This window comes from Apus apus, chromosome 9 (genome assembly GCF_020740795.1).
Source record: "Apus apus isolate bApuApu2 chromosome 9, bApuApu2.pri.cur, whole genome shotgun sequence".
In the NCBI taxonomy this organism is placed as follows: Eukaryota; Metazoa; Chordata; class Aves; order Apodiformes; family Apodidae; genus Apus; species Apus apus.
The window spans coordinates 16445367-16460242 of record NC_067290.1 but is presented as its reverse complement, the minus strand read 5'-3'; the positions used below and the strand labels follow the sequence as shown (position 1 = coordinate 16460242).

Here is a 14876-nt window from a genome sequence, read left to right as displayed (position 1 = left end):
CAGAAAGCTACATTTATCAAGACCTAATATTTCAGAAAAAGCTAGCAGAACAAGTGCATGATCCATACCCTGAGCACAGGGATACTGCACTAAGTCTTGCCCATAATTCTGCTCAAAACCTGTGGACTCAGCAGAGCCCAGGAAGGGCTCTGGCTGGTCCTTTTGCTTCCGAGATCTGCCAGCACTGCTAAAACTCCTGGTTACCCTTTTCCTCCAGGTCCATGACTACTAGACAATCATATTTAGGAAGGGAACATAAAAAAAGTAAGAACCTCAGAATAAAAATGCAGCAAAATCCAGCAGAATGCAATTAGATCTTCCTAAAATGGAAGAGGTGTCCACCAAAAACCAGAGCTGACCCTCACAATGACGGGGAAGCTTCAGTGTAACATGTCATTAAGATCCAGTTGGTCCTTACAGAATTTCTGCTAACAATGCATTGTTGAAATCAAAAGAGCACATTTATCCCTTTCAGCAGCAGTCAGCTATAGAGATAACTAGAGGGGTGTTGTGTTTGCTTCTTATCTCATGCTATGTAAAGCAGAGCCAAGCAAATGTTTCACAGTTAGCAATATACTTGATTTAGGGATGTATTTTGGGTCCATGAACAACCTGTTCACTGAGTCTGTTGATTACACTTTGGTTATTTTAGAACTATGTGGTGAGAAGATTTTAAAAGGGGTCAGTTTGCTCTCCAGATACTGTGGTAACATTTCAGGCATGCACTACTGAGAATTTATTAGCTGGGTTGAAATCCTTCAGACTAAACCACAGCCAATTTATTCCTGTAACACTGCTTCCTCACAGGTCATCATCTGTATGGATTAGACCTGAGACCTAGAGGTTGTTGGAAAACATGAATTTCTATTGTTATTTCTATTGCTTTAATAGTAAAACAATAAAAAATTATTCTATTCCCCTTTTCTTTTCAAATGCCAGACTATTTTTCTTTACAAATACAGGCAGGAAAAGGAAAAATCCCTCCCTAATTAAAGAAGGTTAAATCAGCAGAGCAGAAGTTCCTAGGAGGGTTTAATATATAAAATAATTCACAAATGGTTTTTTTCTATGCTAATTATATTAATTTGAACCATTAGGCTGTAATATTTTCAGTATTTCTGCCCCAGAATTCCATATTGCATCACATTCCATGTCAGGATAGCCTTTTCACACCACCTCTACCAACCTTAATGGGCCTGGTTTCCTTGGCTCTGAAGATCAGGAAGACAAACCACTTTCAGTTCAGGCTGCTCCTGGTAGAAGTGGCAGAGCAGCCTCACAATTTGCCTTTTGCCTCCCCAGGAGCTGCTCAGCCAAACCAGCCTGAAGGTGTGAATTGCCTCCAGCTGCTCCCCAGCAGCAGCCTCAAGGACATGGTCCCATCAAACAGGAGCTGGTGACTCTCCTGCAGGGCTCAGGCATCTTCACAGAGCCTGACTCTGGTAGCTGGCCCAGTGCAGCAGGAGGCTGCCAACACCAACTTCCTAAAGGTTAATACTTATAACTACATTTTGGCTGATATTTCCAAAGCTGCCTAGAGGGAATGGATGTCCAGTCCCCATTAATTTTAACAGGCACGGGGCAGGCACAGTCCTTTTGAGGTTCTATTTCAGCCTATTACTGCTGGTGACATAAGGTTTGATATTGCAGCAGGCTGATCACCTGCTGGGAGCACTGGAGCAGCTCCTCTATTTTGGCTTGAAAATTGAAAATGCATGAAGCGTCTGGCTACGCTTACCATAAATAATGAGCTTCAAATTAAAGTGGTTCACGTGGAAAGGGTCTAACCCAAAGCTTCCTACAAGTGAGTGTTCCTGATTATTTCAGAAATGTACAGATTTATACAGTGCAGGAGGTTTCTCTAATGGCCTTTGCTTAAGAGTTGCTACATTTGGAAGCATAAGCTTCTAATCTGGTTTGTCAATTTATTCCTTTTACTACGAAATTGTATCAGCTTTCAAAAGGTTTTCAGTGTTAGTAAACAGCAACAGTAAAACACATATCTGGGTGGTATGTAATTATATTTGAATTTTAGGAATTTCAAAACCTCCCCCGCTTATTTTATTTACCAAGCCTGACTCCATGTGATACATTTAGACCATGTCCATTGTGATCACAGATCATTTCTGATCATAGTTTCCATTCTGCCATGTCTTAATCAGCAAACTCAGCTGGGAAATCTGCAAACTCAAACGGATATGTTTTGCTAGAATCCCCCACTTGTAGGCACCAGGGATCATTTGAAGACTACAAGCCAAGTAGCAAGGCTATAGTTTACTTAATTTGTGCTTGCAGATGATGGGGTTTTTTTGCAATGACCACACAGAACTTAAAAGCACTGCTTCAGAGGAGTAATAGGAATGGATTCTGCAATATTTCCTCATTATTGCTCATCCAGAGAAGTCCAGCACTGCAATTAGCCACAAATAGAAGAGGCTTAAAAAAAATAAAATCTAAGTCAATTACAATAGAGAATTAATTTTCCTTTCCTAAACTTTTCCTTATAACTGCTGCAATTTTTCCCCTCCTCCTTAAATTAATGAATTCACAACACTGACAAAATTTTTTTGTCTTCAAAAATTGCCTTTCAAAAACCATTACACACACCACCCCTCTAGACTTTACCCTTTAGCTGCTATGAAATGCAGCTGCCTGAAAACTAATGCGATTTGGTTGTTATAAGATTATTTTCTTTTGTCAGATAGAATCAATTCTTGCTCTATTAAAGACAAAGCATATATGCCATTGCATGTGTCTCTAGCAAGAGAATGAATTCTTAAGAGTCTGCTCTACAGCTCTTTTTCTTGACTTACGTCAGTCTGCTGTGCCTCTATTGTTCCCCAGTGTGCTGCCCTGTTATTTTATCAAATAATACTAATTTCTTTGCCTTTTGTGGGTGTGCCAAAAGACACTGGAAGTCTGCAAATCGAGCTGGCATCCCTACTGGGAAGCTGCTGCCAACCTCCTCTAAGACTAAGGACTGTTCTTCTAATTTCCAACCTACATTTTATGATGGGGAGTTTATTAAATCCTCTACTGTTTTTTTAGCTTTTCTCCATTCCTGGTGCTCACACACTGAGCTGACATCAAATGCATACTCCTTCATCCTCTGCCCTTCTCTCTCACTAGAAGCTGCCCATTCTCCTGAGCAGCCAAAGCCTTTCTCCACCCTTGGGCCCCCAAGTTAATTCACCTCCTTTTTTCTTGAAGCTGAGTGGCCTGAACTGCACATCCATCCCAGGAATCCTTTGCTACTGAGCTGAATCACAGAAGAAACACAATCTCTCAAAAACTATATAGATTTTTTCCTTCACTGCTTCATTCCTGTGCTCTGTGGCTCAAAGCAGTGGTTGCTTTCCTTTCCCCAATCCTTCTCAGAGCAAGAAGTTACCTGTGTCCCCAGATAATCACCTCACTATTGTCATACATGAGTTTATTACAATAATAGGCTTTGTTTTTTGGGTTTTTTTTTGTTTATTTAATAGGGTCTATAGGTGCTCTTGTTTTAAAATGTTGTTCATCCAGTTAGCTGTTTGCAAGATGAGGAAAGTAGATTTCAGAAGGAAACAGAGTTCATTTGATATCTGAATAACTGTATTACATACAATTCCATTTGATGGTATTTTGTGGAGGGGTCTGCAGAAAAAAGGAGAGGGCATTTTGCAATAATAAAACCAATACAGAGATATGTTTTCTACTCTCGTTTGAGTTAATGGGAGATTTGCCGTTGTCCTCAGTTAGGACAGTGTCATTTGCTTCTCAATTTCATTCCTGAGTGATGGTTTGTGCTGATGTTTCACCTTGTTGTTCATGAATTCTGGGAGCATTAGGAAGATTAAAAAAAAAAAAGTACTGACCACGCACATGCATCTTGAAACTCTGCTGTATGCTTGCTGCCTAGGAATTGTAATCAAAAGGAAATGATTACACAAGACCACATATTAAAAACAATCCATCTGCCTGCAGAATAGGTTTTATGTACTAATGACACAGGGCAGGATGTTTAAATTGTAGAGCACATCTCCTCTCTACACCACTGTCTTTGCATGATGGTTTTAAAAGGGAGGGGCAGCACTTTTAAAATATTATTGAATTTTGCCACACAGTGCACTTGTGCTTGCTTAACCTTGAGCAATTATTGTAGTAAACTGAATGTTCTACGGAAACACTTAATTCCCAAATAGGAATAATACTTTCTTTGAGATGCTGGATTAGTAAACTGCTTTCTAACACCTACATATAGAGAGACCTGTTCCAAAATCTGCAGGCTGTGCATGTGCTGAATAGCTCACTTTCTTGGCACGAAGTCTAAGATTTGAAATAAATCCCTTGCTTGCAATGTACTTACTTGATTCTGAAATGTAAAGGCAGTTCTGCAATGTTAATGCATGAAAATCATCCAGAACAGACAACGGGCTGATAAACTGCTTGAGGGGTTTTGGTTCTACAGCTACCTGGCTGTATTCTGACAGGAGGAACTAAAAATGTGTCTGGGATCAATTTTATGGATAATCAGTTCTCTGAAATCAATTAAACACTTGTTGACTTCTTCACCTCGAGTTGCAGTAGCTGGATTAATCCATGTAATTCAACACAACAGACAATCCCAGTGCAAAATTACTGACTCCTATTTCAACTCACTGCATCAGTAAAGGATCAGCAAAGTGTATTCTTACAAAGATTTTATTGTTGTCTCTTTGAAATTTCAATGTGTAATAACTTCAGGTTTTTGTCTTAATTTAAAGAGAGCACAGGATGTAGCCACATTTTCCATTTTTACATAGTCATCCACTTCTTTAGTGGTCAAATCCTAATCCTACAAACCATATTTAAGCCTTGTGAACTAGCTCCATGTTTACAGATAGAAGGTACCTTTGAAGGACAAGAAAAAAAGACCTAATGCACTGCAATACTCTGATCAAGTTTTCTATACTGCACTAGAGACACTTGTAGACCAGCAGCATTTCACAGCCCTGGTGCACTAAAAATACAGCACCCAGTGCAGAAAAGATGTATGATGTGAGTTTATGCAGAATTAGTCTTTCCTGACAGAGACAGATGATTATCTGAATTACTGCAAAGATTGGTGTAAGGGGATACAGCACAGATGCTAACCTGACCTTAACGTTTCTTTAAACTCCTCTTGGCCACCGATTAGCTGAATGCTGGTCCCATATATTCCCTAAGAACCACGAGCAAGGATTAATAGCCAGTCACCATTCTGATCATTTTCCTAGAGTCAACAAGCCATACCCTCATTTGGCACAACAGGCAGGTCTCTCTGGATCTCAAGAGCCAGTTTACACCAGCTGAAAAATCTGCCTCTGGGTGTCAAACTGCTTCCTGATGCACTTTGAGTATTGCGCTGGGACTGCGCGCTGGTGCCCGGCTGCACCAGGCACAGATAAACCCAGGGCTTGTTTAAAGGCAGGGTGCAAAGGCTTAAATCTTTTACTCCTGGACACCACACATCCTGTACCAGCTGGCAGCGTCACCCCACACAGATGTAGTAAATGGCAAAGCTCTTTTTTTAGCTGCCTTGCTGTGGCCATGAAGGGCAGCTGCAGCCTGGACTCCAAACCTTGTGGTGGCTGTGATGGATACGAATGCATCAAGGGTCTTACACACATGTCCTTCCTAGATATCCAGATCTTACACTTCTGAGCTACTTCTGTGCTACTCTCCCAGGCAAAGCTTTTTGGCTGTGACACACAGCTGCTCACCCCAGTCTTGTAATCTCTTCTTGGACAGGCTTCTGTCATCTAGTTCCTGACATTTGGAAATCTGCCCCTCAGCATTAGTGGATGCTTGCTTGTTGTGACAGGAGCTTCCCTTAGCATCACTGAAGCTATTTTCCCCCTTACATCTGCCATCTGTAGATTAGCAGATAGGTCAGGGGGGCTGCTGCCCCTCTACTGAGCAAATTTGGGCTGGCCCAGGTAGATTTGTGCTCAGAAAAGCTGCAAAAAACCCTTCTCTTGGTTGTTCTCCATGCTTGGTCAAGCAGAATGCCTAGTCCTTATGCTACCTGAACTCAAAGGGCTTGCCTACATGGTCCTACCATGGCTTCCCCCCTGCAAGGGAATTTGCTCTAATTTAGGCTCTCTTTTCCCAAATACCTTGTGTTTGTTCTTCCCTGCAGTGCCTGGCACACTGCCATGGCCAGCTGCCCTGCGTGCCTGTGCTCCCTGCTTCCAAACCCCCTCACCAGGCTCTTTCCAGTGTTGTGATTAACACTTAATGCTACCTATAAGAGGAGAAAACTCCTACCGTTTTTCCATTTAGCTTCTAGTGGGCTTATTGAAAGAATTTTAGAGAAAGGTTACTTTCCTCTGTATGGAGGTGAAGCAATTATATGTTCCTGTGTATCTTCCCACTGCTCTGTGGCCGTGCTGGTCTCTAATTTCACCTTAAAGCTGCTGCTTGTGCACCGTGCTTGGCTGGGAGGGCTCAGCTCCCTCTGTGCCAGCACTGAAACTTGTCAGCTGGAGCCTAGAAAAATGACCACCCCTTACCTAGATGGAGATAGTGCCATGACTTACAGCCTTTCCCCCCTCTCTTAAAAAAGTAGAAAATGTGTTGTTTTTTTCCTGAGGAAACTGGGATTTAAGTGAGCTCTCTGCACTTCATCAGGGGTGGATTAGTCAGCTGTTCTGGGGGTTTGATATTAAAAAGGGTGGTTGCTTTGCTAGGCAGGAAACCACAATGTCAATTGGAAAAGAAAGAAGACATAGGTAGGGAGATAAATTGCAGCTGAAATGAAGATGTACTCACATAAACCCACAGTCAGATGATCTCATTAGCTGCACGATCTTCACACCATGAAGACATCATCTGTCTACATCTCCCTAATGCCTGGTGGATGTTTGCATGTGGCACAAACAGTGCAGCCCTCGCCCAGAGATGGGGGTGAGCCCAACTTGGCAGCCCTCCCTGGAGCCTTTGGCTCAGGTTGGCTACAAATGTGACCCTTGAATATCCTCCCCCTGCCTACCTCAATCACTGGAAGCCTGTGCGTGCACATCTGAAGTGCATTAGGTGCTTTGATACACCCCCCATGGTGGGAAGATTCTACACTATATGCGTGGGTATATATATATATATGTAAACCCACATATATGCTGGTACATACACTTGTCCAGGGAGAAGGGTGGCCTCCCTGCTTTCCCCAGGTTGCTTGCTGATGGTCGGGGTTCAGGAGCTGTGCTCCAACACCAAGGCTCACCCCCCATCAGCAGGGGCAGCACATACCTCCCCTCTGCTCCATTCAGGCCCTACCCTGCAGACTAGAAGGCAACTGGTGACGAGAGCTGCTGTGCCCTGGCAGATACATGAACTAATTGCTTTGCCTCCTCACTGCCAGTTTTGCTTTTGCCCCTCCCGAAGTCAGCACCTCCCAGGCAGCAATTTCAGGGTGGCTGCAAGGGCGTTTCAAGAAGACATGTTCCTGGACAAAAGCAAAGCCTTAAAATGTTCCAGTATACCTTTAGGTTTCTCTCCTTTTTTAATAGTGCACTTGACACACTGTGAATTTTTGGGGGCTTACTAAATGGATGTCAGTGGGGAACGGACACAATGTTTTCCTCCTCACAAATTAAGTCATCTGAATTCACCAAATCAAAAAAATATGAGTCTCCAGTTCCAGGGGAGCTGCAGAAGGACGGGGCTATAGATTTTCCCAGGAGTGTGGAATAATTCACCAAGCCTGCTCGTTATTCATATAGACAGTGCATTAATAATATGGGACCCTGAGATCTCTTCTTATCTAGGCTGAAGCACAGCTAGAGGGATAAGAAGCTGACTCCTTGGATTTCAAAAAGCATTTTTTCCCCCTTTCTTCAAGAAATAGGAATTGATTGAAAGTATTTTCACAGAGTGGAAAAAAAAAAGGCTTTCTGATGATACCACCTAAAGTACACATTAGATAAATAGAAAACTATTGGCTTTGTGACTGTGAACCATTTTCACTTGATGTAAGTGCTGATAGATACAGGATTATATCTAACAAAGCATTTACTAAGGACCTGACCCAAAGTCAATAGGAGTCTTTCATTCGACTCTACAGGGCTGGAATCCTGCACTCATTCTAGGGAATGCCAGGACCTTCTGCATTTTCCATGCCCATCCCTCAGCTGGTGAAAGCTGGGGAGCATGGAGGCTGGGGGAGGTTGCAGAGGCTGAGCACCACCTTGGGGACCCACCAGGGGAGATGCTGCACCTCTGTGCTGCAGGAACACAGCACTCTTGGATTACGAATGCTCATTCTATAGTAGGCATCTTATCCAGAATTTAAACAGTAAAATAAATTAGCTCACTTCAACAGTGTGGCTGCCCTTGTGTTCTGCCCCAGGAGTGACATACCAGGTGTGACTTTTTCATTTGGAGGTCCAGGGTGAGAGAAAGGAAGGCAAACACCAGCAAAGGGAACACATGCTGATGAATGCTCTCTTCTGTCTGCTTCCACTATTGCACATGGAAAATATGGTTGTGCAGTGACAAGCATCCAGTAGCATGTCTGGAGAGTTGTGAGGTGGTGGCCCAGAGAGGCATTAAAAGCCACAGTGCTCCCAATGGTCATTAGGACTTGTCTTTATCTTGTTAATGCTGTCCTGACCAAGTCTGATGTAAATTCATAATGCTGCATGGTGGCTAGTGGTGGATAATCCTCAAATGAACAAAAATCTTAAGTATGTACATGCACGTTCATATTTCATATATTTTGGAATTATTTGAAACTTAAGATGATCCAAAGCCAGACTGGGATAAAGAGAAATGCTGGATTAATTTAATTTTATTGTTCTGTATCAGTGAGTGATTTCTTTTCCCCTGATGCATGACTGGTATAAAACAAGACAACAGCAGACCATGGAGAATTAAAACACTAGTCCTGCTGCCTGAGAGTGCTTCAGATCCTCTGGTGCTTACAGGAGTAATCCAGAGGGAGAGATACTGCACAGTGTTCTAGTAGCACCTTCCATTTTCCTCATTGGTTTTGATCACTGTTAAAACCACCTCATTTCCTAAGAGCACTGGCAATGCACACAACCTGCATGTAAGGCTCAGTCACTGCTTTCAAAAGCCAGTGCAGGTGCTTTTCTGTTCTTCTATACTCCGTGATCCAACCAATTTCACAGAAAATTGTACAAGAAATATTGAGGTTGCCTCTGAAAGAGTTTAAAAAACACTGGGAGAAGATTGAAGAAAGGGGAACTGGAAAATTTAAGCATTAAGTAAATGTGTGTGAGAGCACTGACTGTAACACAGTAAACTTCAGTATAGATGAACAAATCATGTATTATTCAAAGGCCTTGAAGAACACACAGACATTATCACCTACTGACTGTACAGAATGGTTCAATACCACTGTAAATGATATGGTAAAAAGCCCATTATTCACAGCATAAAAGAGACAGTATTAAAATTATAAATATCTTGTATTCCTATTACATTTTTAGAGCAATCATGTGAAGTATTAGAACTGAGGGAACATTATCAGAGCTTTTCTGTTAATATTTACTCAGTAACCTCATGGGCTCACTTGGCCTTTGTTCCCACCTCCTTCACACTGGCTATTTGTAACCAGTCCTATTTACTGTTATCCTGGGAGAAACGTGTAGTGAGAAGTAAAAGTGTGTATCCTTACAGAGAATGAAAACCTTCCAAATAGGAGAATTTTCACGTTTTCAACTAGAGTGTAGAAAATGTGAAGGCTTTCATGTCCAGTCAAACATCTGTGTTACTCATACTGAGTACTATGAACTGCCTAAAAACCCCATAACAACAAACCAAAACAAATAAAAAAATGCATGAAGTGGCCACAAGACTGTTTTGCTAATGGAAGCAACTAAAGAAAACTGCAAGTCATGTGCTGATAAGACATAAAGAACCAAAAAACCCCACCTTAGGTGTATTAGTCAATTCACTGCTGCCACTTGCTCATTGGCATGCACTAGCTCACACAGCCTACTTTATTCATGCTGCAGAAAAAAAGTCTTAGCCTATTCAGAAAGATGACATCAAATTTGCATGAAGATTAGGTCAATGAAGAATGATAGGTAGACATTACAGTCCTGAGCCAAATATGACAATGTTGGTATAATCTTTATATTTGATACTGTCACAACAAAGTTATTGTGAAGTAATGAAACTGAGTATGATGCCAAGATCTGGTAGAACCACCAAACCACCTGAGAAGAAAGATGAGGCAGGAAAAGAAATCTCTGATGGAGTAACAAAGACAATATCTCCACGTTATGCATCAACAATAGAAGAGAGCTGGTCCCACTTAATGTAAAATATGTACTGGGAATAGTGAAAAACTGTAAAAAAAGACAAATACTATTTTAAAAGAGAGAAATGTGTGAGTTCTTTTCCTGTTTTGTATTAGTGTGTTCTCTTAGTTTTATGTGGAATAACAGAAAATTGACTTCAGCAAAAACAACTCAAATTTTGGAGCCATGAACTTATACACAGAGATGAAGAGATTCCCTCAAGGGTGTGGACTTGACACCTGAAAGGACAATCATCACGGGCCCACTGACCCCATCAGGAAGATGCAAGAGGCATTGTTATAAAGAAGCAGATGACGCTACATCTCTCTTAGATAACCAAAGTACCAAAGGAAGAAATGGCTTAGCAAAAACAAAGGCATAAAACCTCAACCCACATTAGCAATGGCACAAGCCATCCAGCAGCTAGCAAGGGGACAAATCCCAGCTCCTTGGGCTGACACCTGAGTGTCCTCATAGGCCCATAGAAAAATTCATGGGCTTCTGAAACTAGAAAGACAAGGTGTTTGTAAGCATAGTGGAGAGGGAAGGCATGAATTCAGAGACAAGGCTAAGAAATCTTTGCATGAACAGCCTGCACATCACACAAGAAGTGCTTGCAGTAACAGGGAAATGAGAGAGCAGGTCCATCAAAGTGTGAAGCTAGAGGGGTCTGCACATCAGCCTGAGCTGCAAATTCAAGCCCTTTGCTGGCCCTGGTGGTCTCTAAAGTGTGTGGGCAGGGCAGTAGCTCAGGGGTTGCTCTGGAGCCCAGGCTCACACTGTGCCCAGCAGCGTTGCTGCCGTGCAGGTTAGGAACACACAAAGCTGCATCTGTCCCCTGGGTTCTGGTGGCAAGGGCTGGGGACCCCCCGGATGCCTCTTTCCCCAGAAAAAGGGATCTTCTCAAGCTGCTGTAACACAAATGAAGTAAATTCATTTGGGATTTGATCCGGAGACGTATTTGGGCAAATGGAGAAAATAATAACAGCCACATCAGAGAGCAGAACAGACTGATGCCCATGGAATGTGCTCCTGCCAAAGGGCGTGCAAGATAAATGCTAGGGAGGGAAGGGAGCATTCAAAGCCATCCTTCAAGAAAAAAAAAAAACAAAACAACCTTGCAGTAGTGAAGGGAATCATGAAAGTAAATATGCAACAGAAGAGGCAAAGAAACGGAAACTGGCATCTCTGTTTCAGTGACAAGATTTGGCTTTAGTTTTTCCCTCACTGTTGCTACTCCATAATTCATCGGTGATCGAGGCAGGTTTCAGGACAGTGTCTACTGAATGAGCAGCAAGGAATAATTTATAACCACAGGACACAGCCTGGCCTCTCCATACTTTTTTCAGATGGGGCACCAAAGAAAATGTTTGCTGGACTTGTCAGGAAGTGATGCTTGGGAATACACGGCAACTTCCCACCCTTCACAGCACAAGAACACGTGCAGACAGAATTTCAGCTTCAGGAGGAGGAAGGCTGTGTCCAGGAGTCCTGTGTACTCTGGTGGTGTGCTACCCATGGTGAGATCTCACAACAAGAGGACCATTTATCACCCCTGTTATTTATTAAACAGGTTAAGCTGACTCCTATGTTAATTGTATTCTCTCTTAAACAGAAAACAAAGCCAGCTCTTCACACAGTCCCACTCACGCAGTCCAGCTGTGTCCTGGAGCAGTGGCTGGTAGGAGTGGAAGGCAGTGTAACCTCTCCTCTGCAACACTAACTCAACTGTCAAGGCATCAGCCTTGGTGAGATATTTTCTGATGAAATTGGACTGAGAAACACCAAAAGCTTGATTCTGATCCCATTAAGTCATGGTTTGGCCAATGATATAAACAGGGTAAGACCGAGGCTCAGCTTGTTTTACACACACTACTGAATAACCATCAGTTGGAGACAGTTTGAGGCAATGATGGACCACAGAAGGGAGTCCAACAACTAACATGGGATCTCCCAGTCCTTGTCACCTCTCAAAAGTGACCGGTGTGTTCAGGTGTGAGTTCACTGCTATACCTGAACACCTGTGGATTTTCAATGAATGGGTGCAAGCAAGATTTCTTAGTGACAGATTATGTCTTGGAATTGTATACACTGTAAAACCCAGTGTGAAATTAAATTAATCCTTTTAATGCATGTAAAGAAGGCAGGAAGTTGCAGATGACCTTTTGAAATGTCTTCATGTACAAAAGAAACAGCAAATCCAGAATCTTAGTGTGAGTTAAAGTACTGACGTCAGTGGGACTCTTGCAGGAAGATTTGGGAATTCACCTTAGCAAGAACAAAACCACTAAATAGGTCAAAGTTTTGCATTAAAAACAGGTTAGTATGTCAAAAGTTACAAAGCAAAATCTGGAATAAAACAAAGGCCAAAGAAAATGCCCCTTCTATTAAGATTTAAGAGCAGCACATTGGGCTTTTGAGCTGTTCTCCAGCCATCTACAAAAGCAGTTTTGGGCTGACTGCAACAACTCAACTTGAAAGGGGAAGACATTCCTTTGTAGTTCACATTTGCTGGCTTTGAAGTCACTATGAGTCTTACCAGTGACTTCAATGGGACTAGCTCTACACTTTTATATTAACCATTGTTTTATCCTTACTCCTTTCAAAATTCCAGACAATAACACTTTATTGTAATCCTGACAGAGAAATTAGGTTCCAGTCCACACCTGCACCCAACTTCTTTTCTTAACACAGGGTCCTTTGAGCTCCCCTACTCCAAACAGAATTGAGATATGAATTAATGGTGTCTCTCTGTTTTATCTAGTGCCTCTGTTTTTCACGACCTGCTGAAGAACCTGAAACTCTTCAAGGCTTGTACAGCTGATCTTTTGTTAAGACCAAAGGTTTCACCTACAGTTTTGTGAGTGTGCTTAACAGCAAAAGAAAAGCTTCTTTCTATTGGTGTAATTAAGCAATAATGGAATGTGGGTTAAAGTGTAATCATTCACAGGTGCCTTCATAGAGTGTTTTTAGTCATGAGTTCATAAACTGAACTGCATTCTCAGTGTAACAAGCTAAGAAACACTGCCTCATAATTTAAAATTTGAAAGCACTTTTTAAAGTAATAAAATATTTATTTCTGTCTTTCATATATAAATTGGATATGTACACATCAGAAATACTTGCTGAGAAAACATGAGGTTTTCATCCCTCCCAGGAACCCTCAGCCTCTTGTTGTTTAGTAAGGAATGTGCAAGGCTCAATTCTACACAATCCTCTAGTCCTCAAAACCCACCAATACTCTTCTCTAACCTTGGGCTACAGGTGGACCAGCCCCTGCTCCCTTGCTAGTGCATTTGCAGCATGTGATTGAGGAAAGACAGCCAGAAGAAACCATTTTTCCCAGTGTTTGCTCATACATCTGCCCCTTCTAACTCACTTGGGGGAAGCTGAGTGCTGTATGACAGGACCAAAGAGTAAACATTGGGTGCTTCTAAAACCTGCAGCTATGCCACCAACCTTATTGGAAGGGTAACTAATGCGATTAGTACCACTTACTCCCCATCTTCTCACATGATTTGTGTTTTGCTGAGCACTTCCAAACCATAGCTCTCTCCCCAGTTGCTGCGTGGTGTCACCCTGCAGTGGTGGCAGGGGACCCCAGAGAGGCAGACACGCTATGGAACTAGATCTGATAAGAAGTCCAGGCAAAAATAACAAAGTAGTTTTCCTTCAGCAAAAATAATCCCCGTGACAAGGAACAGTACCAGTGATTTCAAAAGACAAAGATTGTTTCCTAGCTTTCTGTAATATTTCTTACAGGGCAAGACCACAGGATTCATTTACTTGTCTTTTTTTGGCACTGGCTTTTCAAATGGCTAATTAAATCCAAGTGAATGGTTGTTGTCCTTTGAAATATTTATGAATCAAAACTAATGTGGCACCTGGGGGGTCCTGTGACCTGACGTAAGGGATAACTTTGTCCACTTATTTATTAAGGGCTTGATCCTGCCACAGAATTTGTTATAATTATCTAAGTGTCTGTAACAAACACAATACTCTCATTTTGGTGAGTAAATCTGAATGTGACTCGTGCACAGAACCACACACTAAAGTAGCAGGCAAATTAGTGTAAATGTGTGCTTATGCTTCTAGATTTTTCTATAAAGAACACAACGTTCCTATACATAATCTATAGATTTAGAGCTATGCACTGTATGGTAGGCACACAAACAGAGACATATATACAGGAGGAGCTACTTGCCATCAACACAGGAAGGTCTGTTTCTTGTAGTCCCAGCCACTTTCCCAGGTAGACAGGAGCATTTTACTGTCTGTGATCTTTCCTCAATTCGATTCTTATTACAGCATCTGTGTGCTGCTATAACTTCACATGTTCCTCCTTCTGGCAAAAAGAAAAGAAAAAAAAGAACAAAGAAAAAAAAGAAAAAGAGAATATTGACACTCTGATTAGGAAGAGCAACAGTGGCTAGTCAAAGCTCCTGTCTGTGTCTCTGCATGGCTTCTATACAGCTGGGATTACACCAATATTTCTCCCATTATGCATGCTCCTGAATAAGCCCAGTGCTGCTGTACTTCAGTTTTAATAGGAAATGTAGATAAATGTCCCTCTACAGCAGATATAGCTTGCCTGTCTTATATTAG

General features: G+C 42.0%; 1 protein-coding gene across 5 annotated transcripts in view; it reads right to left on the bottom strand.

Moving 5' to 3' along the window:
* Positions 1 to 14876, bottom strand: part of TAFA1 (TAFA chemokine like family member 1) — a 320866-nt gene that overhangs the window by 30454 nt on the left and 275536 nt on the right. For all 5 annotated transcript variants that reach the window (XM_051627588.1, XM_051627587.1, XM_051627589.1 and 2 more), the window contains one exon: positions 14476 to 14616. In XM_051627588.1, the coding sequence (XP_051483548.1) occupies positions 14476 to 14616 (141 nt within the window). The remainder of the gene's footprint in view (positions 1 to 14475; positions 14617 to 14876) is intronic.